Source organism: Melozone crissalis, unplaced genomic scaffold (assembly GCF_028551555.1).
Source record: "Melozone crissalis strain CALT ecotype California unplaced genomic scaffold, PUWL_Pcris_2 ptg000037l_1, whole genome shotgun sequence".
Taxonomy (NCBI): Eukaryota; Metazoa; Chordata; class Aves; order Passeriformes; family Passerellidae; genus Melozone; species Melozone crissalis.
This window is the reverse complement of record NW_026535815.1, coordinates 160,135-172,856: the sequence shown is the minus strand read 5'-3', so window position 1 is coordinate 172,856 and position 12,722 is coordinate 160,135. Positions and strand designations below refer to the sequence as shown.

At 37.9% G+C, this 12,722-nt stretch overlaps 1 protein-coding gene across 1 annotated transcript in view; it reads left to right on the top strand.

The window, feature by feature from the left end:
- The window catches only part of LOC128941713 (type II inositol 3,4-bisphosphate 4-phosphatase-like), a gene marked incomplete at its 5' end in the record, with an annotated part of 64,663 nt that overhangs the window by 23,972 nt on the left and 27,969 nt on the right, over positions 1-12,722 (top strand). The window contains 5 exons of the mRNA XM_054283598.1: positions 5,781-5,971; positions 6,842-6,975; positions 7,891-7,999; positions 9,687-9,827; positions 12,376-12,473. Coding sequence (XP_054139573.1) covers positions 5,781-5,971; positions 6,842-6,975; positions 7,891-7,999; positions 9,687-9,827; positions 12,376-12,473 — 673 coding nt within the window. The remainder of the gene's footprint in view (positions 1-5,780; positions 5,972-6,841; positions 6,976-7,890; positions 8,000-9,686; positions 9,828-12,375; positions 12,474-12,722) is intronic.

The following is a 12,722-nucleotide window of genomic DNA, read 5'->3' as shown; positions in this document are numbered from 1 at the left end:
AACTTGAAGCCTGATTATGAGTTCACAGCATTTTCCTAGATACAAAATCACACTGTGTACGCCCATAGATACATTTCTAAAATAACAGACTTTTGCACTACTTAAAATTCACAAACGTGACATAAATGAAAAGCTTGCCACATCTTGCTTATATATTATACATAATTTGAGCATATTTGAGCATAATGTATTTCATTAATACTGCAAATATATGGCACAGGTTGATCTTTAAGTCTGAAACTGCTTTAGTTGATACTCAGAGAAATTGGGCTGCTTTTGTAAGAAAAAGAATGCAGAGTTTTGAACAAAATAATAACAAATAAGCCTTGAAGTATGAGATTAAATTTTTGCTTATTTAGTGAACCTGACTGGTTTTTTGTAGCATATAGCAATGAAAGACCTTTCAAAAAATGCACATCTGTTCATTTTAGATGATAGAAAATATTATGACAATATTTTGATGCAATAGCATTTTCATATAAATTTAGATATTGTTGTAACATATATTCAGAGTTTCCTAAAGTAGGTTGATATTTGCAGTCTCAGTGACTATGGCATTGTGTGATCTTACTCTCTTTTTTCAAACATGTTTATATTTGTTGTTTGGAATCTTTGTAATTGGAGATACTGGAGCACTTTTTTTTGCTGTACTCTGCCTTTCAATGTGAATTATACCTTCCTTAGCCTTAACTTTTCATGCAGTCTGACCTTTGAGTGTATTCTAAAGACTGAATTTGAGTTACAGTTACCAAGGTAACATGCTATGGTTTCATCAGTCGCAGGATTATGAATCCTCTGCAGGATAAATCAGGAAGAGTAGAAGGATTTTTAAGGAGAGGGCTTTTTTGTTGTTCTTCTGACTCTAGTCTGGTTTGCCTTGGAGAAATATGTGACAACATTAAATTCTTTTCACTTTTGCCTTTTCGTTTTCCGTGAGAGTTGTGATGTGAAAGCCTGTCCTGCAGCATTAGAGGTGCCAGTGGAACACAGCGTTGGCTCTGGTGCTGGCACAGCCCCGACAGATGTCTGTGCTTGGCTGCTGCATGTGGCTGCTGTTTCTGTCTGCTGCTCGTGCCTCCTGTCAGAGCTCCCACCCAGCCGTTCCCTCGCTGCCTCTGCGTGAGGACTCCCCCATTTGATACACACAGGATCCACCTAGCATCACAAACAATTTGAGTTGCCAGTGTGATTGCACCTGGATTTTGCCTTTAAGTGAATTATGGAATCATGAGCTCCGTGAACTGGCCCTTGATAACCTTCAGCATAGGTTTGCAAAGAGCACCTGGGGAACATTGCCACATTTCCTAGCTGGAATTACAGGAGACCTCTGTTCATACTCACATTGCTACAGACACATGTGGGTTTATTTTTCTTGTATTATCTCATACCTGTTGGGGACTATATAAGTTTAGATTCAAAATTTTGGACTTTCATTGCCCTGGGGATGGGGACTACATCTTTCGTTGCATCCCTTCCAATGCAGGCTGGTAGAAGTGGGAAATAAAGCTATGTTCTGTGGGAAATAAAGCCGTGCTCTAGTTTTATTGGAATCTTCAGAAAAGCTTTTATTATAAAATATTGTTTAGTCATGAAGATGAAAAATTTTTCTGTGGTCTGTGTCCTTGAGCAGCAGACATAATTTATTTAGAGCAGTCACATGTGAAAAGCTTTCTCTTTCCTTCCTCTTCCTCACATTTTTCCTTCCTTTTCTTTGAAGCTTGTATTTACAAAAGTTTTACTTATGCTTTTTTTTCCCCTTTTCCCCTCTCTTCTGTGTCATCCTTTTCTTTTTGATAGGATCCTTATCTGGGCTGAATGTAGCCCAGGAATACAAGACAATCCCCTTCAGCAGTACTTTCTCTAAGTACTTTGGCTAAAAACAGAAGCTGAAAAATATGTAAGGGAAAGACTGTTTAACTGAATCAACAAACTAAAACAAGATATAAGAATATTTAGTTGCACAGCATTCACAGAACCTTCCTATGCTTAAAGTGTATTAGATTTTCTTAGCTTTGTCTTTTATTACCTTTGTCCTCTCTTTCTGTTTTCACTCTGACTAAGCATGCTGAGATGCTCATGTAGGTATTATTGGATGGTTTTGGGTTTAGCTATTAATCCATGTGACAGTGGAGAAAATCTTGGATGGTTGCAGTGGAATAATAAATCCCAAGAATTCCAAATTTCTGGACACCCAAACTGTGCAAAGCAAACTGCTACCTTCAAGTGCAGGAACACCAGGAAATCTTATTCAGGTTTTTATTGTTCCTGCAAGAACTGCTGCAGCATTATGAGTACAAAGCCTCCTCCTTTTTCAAAGAGCTTAGCCCTCAGCTGCAGTTCAGCTGAGCTCCAAGAGCTGCGTGGCAAAATAAAGAAATAAGGCACTGACCTTTTTATGGTGCAAAGTTGAATATGTGCAATCTTCTGTCTTTTTAAACCTCCCTTTTAAAAAAAAAAAACCATTAATTCAAAGACTGTTCCTTTCCTAAGTCAGTAAAATCAAATTCTGGGTTAATTATTTCATGCTGATTTTAGGGATTTACTGCTGCTGTGTTGGTTGGTTGGTTTGATTTGCCTGCCTTTTTCATTAAAACAGAGTTTGTCTAATGATCACTTTGTGATATAAAGACAACTCATTTATGTTTTTTTACCTCTAATTATTTCAATTCTGTCATGGAATATTTTTATGATCAGGTAGCGAGTGATTAATTTAAGTGAAACGTTACCTCGTGGGTATCTGCTGTTACATTTATACGTCACATTTATATTTGTATTTCTTACATTTGTGTGGCTGTAGTGCCCCCCTTTGCTTTAAGGGCACAACATTATGCATTCTTCTGCTTTTTCTTTAAGGTTTGGTTTTTTAACTTCATACCATTCAAGTTTTGAAGTGACTTAAAGCAATTTATGGATTTTAGGTGGCACAAATAGCAGTGACAAAATTGGCTTTTTTAATCTGTTGCTAGGGCTAAAGGAGATAGGAGTACTATGCTGAAGCATCCTTTTTGGTTACCAGCATATTTTAATGAGCATTTCAGTGGGCCTGACTTTGAAAAGACCAGAAGCTTGCTTTTCTGCCAAAGTTTATAAAATTTAACATGTGGTTTGACATATTGCAACTTGGATATGAGCACGCAGAACTGACTAGCTGGGTGCTAAGCAGGTCATTTGCCTGCACAGCCTGTTGATTACAGGAACATGGGGCTGAAGGGCGTTTTCCAGTAACCAAAGGGCAAATCCTGTCACAGACTGAGCTGCCATCACTCTCTTGGCAATGAACATGGAATATTTACTCAGTGCTTTGTGGAACATGCACTTTTGTTTTAATCTCATTCTAACTGCATAGCGGTGGTACTGTCCTTTTAGTTTCATCCTTTAATTTTTTAATTTAATATGTTTGGTTTTCATGCCTTGTTTTAGTTTCCCGTGGCTGACTAGCTCTATTTTTGTGCTGAGTTTCTTTGCTTTATCCGGAGACTCTGACAGTTCTTCTGGATGCTAAGTGCTCCAAACTGACAGGCTGCCCATGTCATTTTAGCAACCTGCCAGTCATCCCGGAGTCTCCTTGTCGCTTCTGTTCTTGCTTCTAATCTCCTTTTTTTAGATGGTCACTCATTCAGTTAATTCTTCACCCCTTCTTCAAACAATTTTCCGCTGTGATTTTAATTTAAAAGAAAGTTGAGATCCGAAGGCTCAATGTGTGTGAGTCCATGAATGTGTTAAAAGCAATAATTTGTATTATTCCTTTCCTGAAGTGATTCTACAAAGGTATTCTGAAAAATATCTTATTCTAAAATGTATACAATATGATTTACTGAGTCACTCTAAGAGAACTCTTAGACTTTAGACTTTGAGCTTACTTTGCTGCTGATGCTTTTATTGGCATATGTATATTGCTTAAATTAATAAAGGATTGCAATTTGACTGAGACTTTAGATTGCCTGATCTGTCTACACTGGCTTCCAGTACATTACACTTTTTTGTCTACCTTATTTCTAAACTCGTCTGTGTTTTGCAGCAGCCTCTGGTTGTTCTTTTGCTTTTATTCCCTGGAATAAACACCACAGTTAGTTCTTGTTATTTTCTCCTCAGGAAGAGGGGAAATCAAGTTGCTGCTCAGTCTTTTTCATCAGCTTAAGGAGATTAAATCTTGGTAGCTCTGCGCTGCAAGCTCTCCATTTTTCCAGCAGCCTCTCTAAAACGTGTACACCAGCGTTTGGCACACAGCGTGTCATCACTCTGTTAGCCAATGACATGTATAAAATCACCTGGAGCTTGTGCCTGGGGGTGGCTCATGGTCTGTTTTGTCAGGATGACACTCGCTTCAGAACTGCTTTTTTCCAGGGAATGCTTCCTCAGTCTGTGTTACTTACTCATGGTTAAATATGTATGACTGTGGTAAAACTCATGTTGTCTGACCACAAAGTTAACAAAGAGCTCATCCGATTCTCTGTGCATGCTCTGTCCTTGTTCCCCTTTCCTGCTCCTTGCTTTCTCTAATTTCTCCCAGCTTTCAAAGCTCTCTGCAGTCTTCTTGGCTGCAGTTTTATTAATTTGTGTGTTTTTCTGGAGCTCAGCCAAATTGACTGGCAACAGGCAGCTGTCTTCTGCCTCAAGAACTTCCTCAGTTCTAATGAGGTTTTACTGGCCTGACTCAGAATGTTACCTGAAACAACACGCTGCTGTCTTGCACCTAATTACAACAGATTTTAATTATCATTGATTCTTAATTACACTGACCTACAGAAAATATGAGCCAATTATAGACTGTTGCATTGTCAGTTGCATTCCCAACTTTTATATAGATTCTTCTAGAGTGTTGATTTCCCTCATTTCAAACTGTACAATCAAACTGAGATGTAGATTCTGAAGGAGGGGGATTTATTTATTTGTTTTTATTATTTGCTCAACTTAGGGGTAGGCAAAGCCATATGCAACTACCAGGCAGGTCTGATTTTATTAAATCATATAAAATTCAGGAGTAGCTGGGATTATTGGGCAAGTTTGTGTAAGGTGTTCCAATTCTCCTCCATTCCTAGTTATCACTGTTTCATTTGTAATGTATTAAGGAATCACATTTTTCAATCATTTCATGAGTGTTTTTTTTAATATGCCTAGCGTGTATTTTCATAGAGAAAAACATGTTTCAAAATACTCTGCATCTCTCTGATAGAAATAGCTAAAATGAGTTCAAAATCTCTAAATGTTTAAAGAGAACAACATAGAATCTAAAAAAAAAGGAATATGGTCTGAAGCTTTTTATATTTCCAGCCTGTAGATTAAGTAGGTGATACCCTTCCAGATACCTATTTGTTATTGTGTTTTACCCTCCAGCACCCACCTTTTCTTAAATATTTGGTTATTCTCTCTGGTTTTGCATTTTTGATGCTATTTCATTTCTTACATAGCCAGTTCTGAGTCCTGAAAGGAGACTCCATCGCCACTGTATTAATCTCTGTGTGCTAAATGAGGTTTTATGTGTTTCCCTGTGTACTCTGTTTGTGACACTTGAATACCAGTTTTACAGGGATGCTGGGACTGTTGGAAAAGGCCATTGTTTCAGAGTGCAGTTGGATTCAGGCCAGGGATTTAACCCCATTCCCAGTGGTAAGATGGAATCCTGCTTATAAGTATGTTCTCCAGTGGCATTTGTGGTCCCACAGTGGTCTGGGGAGAGCTGCAGGGGTTGTTTTAAAGGGAAGGGTGATGTGCACAGCTGCTCCTGCCATCCTTCCTAGTGAAGAAGGGTTTTTCACTGCGAGTTTTCCAGTCTGGAGCAGATGACCTGTCGTGTTGTAGGTGACTGGTACGAGCAGCTGTACCCACTGGTAGTCACGCTGAAGGACTGCATGGCAGAGGTGGTGACCAGGGCCAAGCAGTCCATGGCCTTTGTCCTGCTCCAGGAACTTGCCTGTGGCTTGCCCCAGTGCCTGATGCTGACCCTGAGGAGAGACATCGTCTTCAGCCAAGCAGTAGGTTGTCTTGTGTCGCTCACTTCCTTCTCTTGCTCTAATTATAAGCATACTCTTCATGCCAGTGTTTGTGGGTTTCTTTCTCATTGGTTTTTTTTTTTTTCCCTTACAATTTGATACAGCTTTTTCATTTATTTTCCATTATATTCACCTAAATAATTTATAATGTGGTAAGAAATTAAATAGGAAGTAGAAATCCATGGTACTGGCTAGGCAGCATCCAAGCCAGGGAGATTTTTTTCTCCTGGTCACCTTGGAAATAGGGAGAAGACAATTTGTTTTCAGTTTGTGGCAGTGTTTTAAGTGTTTAAATACTATTAGCATGTCTTTCCTTAGAACTGTCTTTTCTTGGCAAATAACTGAAGCTCTTTATGTCTTCTCCTGTATATCATGTTTTTTTCAGATAGATTTTTTTCTAAACATTTCACTTAATTTCTCTCTTAAGTTGGCAGCTGCCTAGGAGATTCAGTTACATTAGATGTTGAACCACTTTCAAATCCATCAGAATTCACATGTTTAATTCACAGTCTTGCATGTTTGAAGCCTGACAAGTGAGGTTCTGGTCTTATTTATGTCAGTGTAAATAACACACAATGATACAAAACAAATTAAGCTTATCTAATATACCTTAACAGAATATTTCACTACTTTATACACCCCCAAAAAACCCATCAAAATACATTATTATGAAATCATGTACTTAGTCACTAAACAGAAATACCTATGCTGATTTCTCAAATATGTAGGTGCTACCTCTGTTGTGTATAATGATGGCAAGCCTCATTTTAACTGTTTGTCTTGTAACAGTTGAAATGTCTTGTATCTGTTTGTCTTGTAACACTCTTGCACATGTTTTAATTATCTTTACAACTCGCTGGATTGGTCTGTGGTTTTGCAATCAAATTGCACACAGGTTTACATGATCAAGGATTTTTACAACAGCTTCACACTGTTGGATTGCTGGTGCAGTATGAAGGACTCCTTAGCACATACAGTAAGTATTGCTCTTGGACAAAGTTCCTTATGTTCCCTGCCCAGAAGTTACCCAGGAAGTTCTTATTTTAACCTCAGCAAGCCTCTTATTTGGCTTGCTGAATCAAATCTTGTCCTTACAAGACAGTAGACTTGCACATAATAGCACAGCTGAAGTCATTGACACTGTGTTGTTAATTCTGCAGCAAAAGTTATTAATCTGTTTCATTCTGAGTTCCTCAGAGAACACGGCCTGCTTATTGTTCCATGCAGACCTGACCCAAAATAGCAGGTTTATAAAACTAATGCAAACGGAAGATTTAAACACTTACTGCTTTTATCAGCCTCGGCCCTGATCCCCAGTGCTGATAATGTGAAGATAGCCTGAAAACAGTTTCATAGTTTGTTACACATGCCATTATTTGATATGTATTAAAAAGGAAATTTGGAGGGAGAAATTGCCTTATCTTTCAAACTTTGAACTAGATCTATTGGAATCATTCCCTGAATCAGAGACTTTGACTAAAGTAGAGGAATTTAGCATTTGTGCAGCTTTATTATGCAGTTGCTCATTTGGAGATAGCTGTCTTCTTCATTTTACATGATGCTTGTTTTTATTCTCAAAACCTTTGTCCTCCATCAGCAGGAAAGCCTTTTGAAAATTTTCAGAATAGACAAAAATGGCTTTTCTGAGGTTATTTTATGTCTATATAGAGCAGGCTGATTTTCAGAATTGCTTAATACTCATGGTTACCATTTAGGGCACAGAATTGTCAGCAGTTCAAGAAATGAGTCTGGTTTTATGTAGGTTACTGTAATGTGGATTTAGAACTGTGATTTTTAGATGCACAGACTGGAAAATATATTGCTTTGCCCTGACCTATACAGTGACTGATCTGCCAACTCTGTTAATAGTCTCTTTAATCTTTTCATGTACGTGAAGAAGCAGGGATGCTCGAAGACATGGCCGTGGGCATTTCAGATTTGCAGAAAGTAATGTTTAGAGTAATTGAAGCCAAGTCAGAAGATTTTTTGCCTATTATAAGTGGAAGGCGGTAAGAACTTTGTTTCTTGGAGCCCAGGAAACTGAGCTGCAGTTTTAATCTGTAGCCCATGAAACCCGTCTAATGGTTTTCTTGTTGCTGAGTTCTGTTTTATTGAAAGTGCATTGTTTTCCTTTTTAGAAGGTGAGTTAGTAGGGATTCTAAAAGCCAGTAGGCTCTGGGTTACTCTCCTGATAAAAAGCTGAAGTTCCAGTTACTAATACAGATTAATCTGAGCAGCGTCTGTGTTGTGCAGAGCTGCTGGTGCATTATTCACACATGGATACTGAACCCTGGACAAGTGACAAGGCCATTGTTTACAAATGTGGTCTCTAACTGAGAAACTTTGCTTTTGAATGTCCTGAATTTGTATTTCAGCATGAGAAATGAAACTGCAGTTCCAAGAGTTAGGCCTTGATTGTTTTTAAGATGGAAACCAAAAAACTCCGATGCCACTTAGTATTAAAAACTTAGTAGTCACTTTTAAAAATGGAAGCCTTTTTTAGCTGCTGAAAATCACACAGGACATAGGCAGTCTCAGAAATCCTTGCACAAAATCACTTATCCTTTATGAATCTCACGTGAGTACTGCTGAATGTCAGGACATATACTGCAATACTCCGTTTATTTTGGCTATTTGAGGGTTAACAAGATTGGAATGGATTTTTCATCTTTATTATTATTCTAGTCTGAAGCTCCAAATAGTTTTATTTTGCAAAAATCACTTCCTTAATAGTATCATTGCTCTTAAGATGACTGTAAATTAAATTCAGCTAAAAGCAGGAACTTTTAGAAAATATATGTTTCCTCTGAAGGGGGCTTTCACCACTGATTTACTTAATTAATCTGGATGATTCACTCTCATCATATGGGCTTTCTGAGAAGGGATTGAATAAATAACAGGAAGGCTGGAATATGATAGGCAATACAATGGGAATAATTAAAATTAAAAAAATTTTAAAAATAAAATCTACAAGGTTTATGTGGAGGAGTGCCATTCCTCTTAGAGCTGTGATAAGACTGCTCCTATCAAACAGCATTGGAAGTGAACCGTAAAAAGAAAAGATGAAAAGGTGAAAATCTAGTTATTTTCTAATAATTTTTTTAGAAACCCTCCATTTTTATTTTGGTTGTTATATGGTATGGCTCAATAAATGAGAGTGAAAGACTGTAGAAATGCAAGACAGAAAAATCAAACTACAAATTCTTATCTTGAAGAGTCAGCATATTTACTTGTAATTGTTTTTTCTAGGAAAGTGCTTAAACCTGACATTCTGTGTGCACAAACAAATCAATCCAAAGTGTGTGGCACTGTCTAGCAGTGCACTGATCATCTGGTGTGGGTGGTAGACACCAGCCACCCAGGGGAGGTGAAATTCTGTTCAGGAGCTCACATGCTTTTATTAGAGGCCATTCTTTTATTAGAGGCGCTTTTGGAACATTCTTTACAGAATCACAGAATATTTTGAGTTAGAAGGGACCCATATGCATCATCAAGTGCAACTCCTGGCCTTGCACAGGGCTTCCCAAGAATCACACCCCGTGCCTGAGAGTTCAGATGCTTCTTGAACTCTGTGAGGCTTGGTGCTGTGACACTTCCCAGGGGAGCCAGTTCAACCTGCTCAACCATTCTCTGGCTGAAGAAACTTTTCCTGACATTCAAGAACCCCATCCTCACTCTTGTTTTCATTGTTGCTAGTGAACATTACATTATAGAGGTCCAGCTCCCAGCAAAGATGTTTGAGCTGCTGCCACAAGAGATTAAAGAGGGAAAGCTGCTTCGCATGTATCCAGTGCTCTTTAATGTTGGAATCAATGAGCAGCAAACACTGGCAGAGAGGTAAGGAAAAGTCACGTTGCATTTTCTGTCCAAGTACTCCATGCTGGTACAGGCTGTCTCTCAGGATTAGAAACAAATCTTCTTTGTTATTTGCTCTTAGACAATCTCACATTGACTCAGTGTGTATTTTCAAAGGTATTAAAGGAAATAAACACAAGCTATGAAGCAATGTAGAACAGTGAAAAAGTCCAGATGAAGATAAGATCATAAGCAGGGCTCCGTTTCACAGAGTTGGTGCCATGTTTCTCTTGGATACAGGTGCAAAATGGATTTCTATTTCAGATGCAGAATTTTGGTTGTATGCAGTACTCTGAAATTCTCACACAAGTTTGAAAATTCAAAATTCTTACATCTTGAAGATGGGTTTGAAGAGACCAAACAAGTGATAAGCTAGAGAAATTAGTACTCCTCTGCAACAGATTGCTGGAAACTAATTAATTAGTATAAAAATAGTCATGGATTCACCAACGTATTAATTTTCTCTTCCAAGAGAAGGGTATCTGTCAGTCATGTTAAATTACCACATTTGTGCAGGGCTAAAACTGCAAAGTAGAAGTCAAGATGTCAATACAGACAGCTACTTTGTTAAAACTTCTTTTCTTTTAGCTGCTTTTATTAACAGAGCGTCCAAAATACCTAATGCTTATCTTGAGGTTGCATTTGCTCTAAGCCAAAAGCTTATAGCAAAGCTGTAGCTGGAGTAATGGAGGGAGACAGTGAAAATCCTTAACCTGGGTAATAGGCAAGAAGTTAAACACCACAGGATTTTATCTCCTGTTCACTGTAGACAGCCAAGTAAACCCAGTCTTTTAAAGAAGTCTACTAAAGAATGTCATCAGGTAGCTTTGTGAATGTTTATGGGACACTTCTCCAAGTTGAGTGGTGGTATGTGAGAAAATTTAGGCAGAAAGTTGAAATGGGAGACATAGACTGAATCTAAAGACAGTAAAATCTGGCATTTTACTGTGAAAGAGCTGGATAGCTGGTTAGAGAACTTGGAAACTTCTTGAAAATGAAAATAGGTTATTCTGATGACATAAAGAGAAAAGTGCTGAGAGGAGTGACGTGGCCAAACTCATAATGTGCAAAACCAACAAAATCAGTCATGACAGTTCTGAGTGGGACACTCAAAAAATAAGAGGTAAGACATGATGTGGTAAGCAAGAAGCAGGCTGGTGGGAGCTTACACGAGTGAGATAGGCAGGAAGGACTGAGTTATGAATAGTCTGAGGAAAAATTTGACAACATTTAGAAATAGCCTGATTACCTGGGGGCTTGTAGAGGAGTTGGTATGAAAAGATGCCTGGCTTGCAAGTGAAGTGGCAGGAAGTGTTGTTCCCAGTGGTCATTTTACATTGTGTGCAAAGAAAGCCATAGGAGAAAACAAAATAACTGCATATTTATAAATATGGATATGTACTAATATCTGCCAAGAAAATAAGTTCAATGCAGAAGCAGCTTTAATGCATGCAGTTACAGTCTGCTTTTGTCTTAATTCAAAATGCTGCTTAACTCCTAAAGTTGTACATTTGTTTTTGAGACTGAAAACACCACACACGATTTATGGCTAAAAACATGGAGGGGTTTGTGGGATAAAGAACCTGAGAATATAAAAACACTTTCGTGGCAAATTTCTAGGAAATGTTACTGTATTAGAAAAAAAATCTTTTAATTTGTTTTTTGATAGAATACACTTGAGAATGTTTCCGATTTAAAAGAAATGTTCTCATGTGACAGTGCAGCAATGGCTACTAAGGAAGTAGTTACATCTTCTCCCTGTGGCCTGTTGAAATATTTGCTTCCCTTGTTCCCAATTTAGCAGCATATTTGGTATCTTCTGATCTGTGTCCCCTTCTCTCTGAGTTTCTCACTTAGCTGCCCATGCCTCTCTTCCTGTACTCCTCCATTCCCGTTTCAAATCTATTCTGAAGATGAATTTCAAAACTTTGGCCCTAATTGTCATGGGGACATTCGTGTCTTTACAATCATATCTCTTGTAGTACCGTGAGATTTAGTTTCTTGGCATGTGAAATGTGGCTGTTGTAGAAATCTTGGTCTCAGAGAGAAAGATATTTGTTTTTATAGCTACAGTTATTTTGTAGATAAGCTTCTCTTCCATCTTGTGTCACTTCCATATTATCCAGCTCTTACAGAAATTGGTATGCTTAAGCAGTAGCAGCACTAAGAGATGGAGAGTTGGTGTTCTCTGCCTGTGGTACCCAATTTTTGGAATTGGAATTCCCCCAAAGTGCCTTTCCATTTATTCACGATTTGTGAGGGGAAAAGAATAAGTGCCTTATTGCATGTTTGTAAATAGATTGCTTTGTTAATAAACTTTTGGAAGAAGTATGCATCAGCGATGATCTCGTTTCCAAAAATTAATTCCAAAGCATACAAGAACTTAACTACTGCATGTTTGACAAAATCTAATGCATTTAGCACCAAAGTTATTTCTTTATGCAAAGAAATAACTATGAAGGATAATTTATCTTTTGTTGTTGTTTGTGGGTTTTGGGTTTTTTTCATAATTTATTGTGTATTTTCATAGGTTTGGAGATACCACTTTGCAGGAAAACATTAACCAGGAAAACTTAGAGCTTCTCAAAGAATATTACAAGTTATTTACAGAAAAAATGCCTCCTGATTGTGAGTACAAAATAATGCAATGTCCAAATCGGTTTGAAAAGCTTTGAGTAGGTAGAAGGTTATAAGACAGTAATATTAGCAGAATCCCATAACTTGTTCCATAAATTTAAACATTTTGTACCTGTACATGACCCTGCTGGTCTCAGGAGTGATTGCAGGCCTTGTGCCACAGCAGAAACTACAGAGAAAATGAAACAGAGGAATGATGAACTGAACAGCTATTTTAAGTTATTAAAATAATAAGTTTGT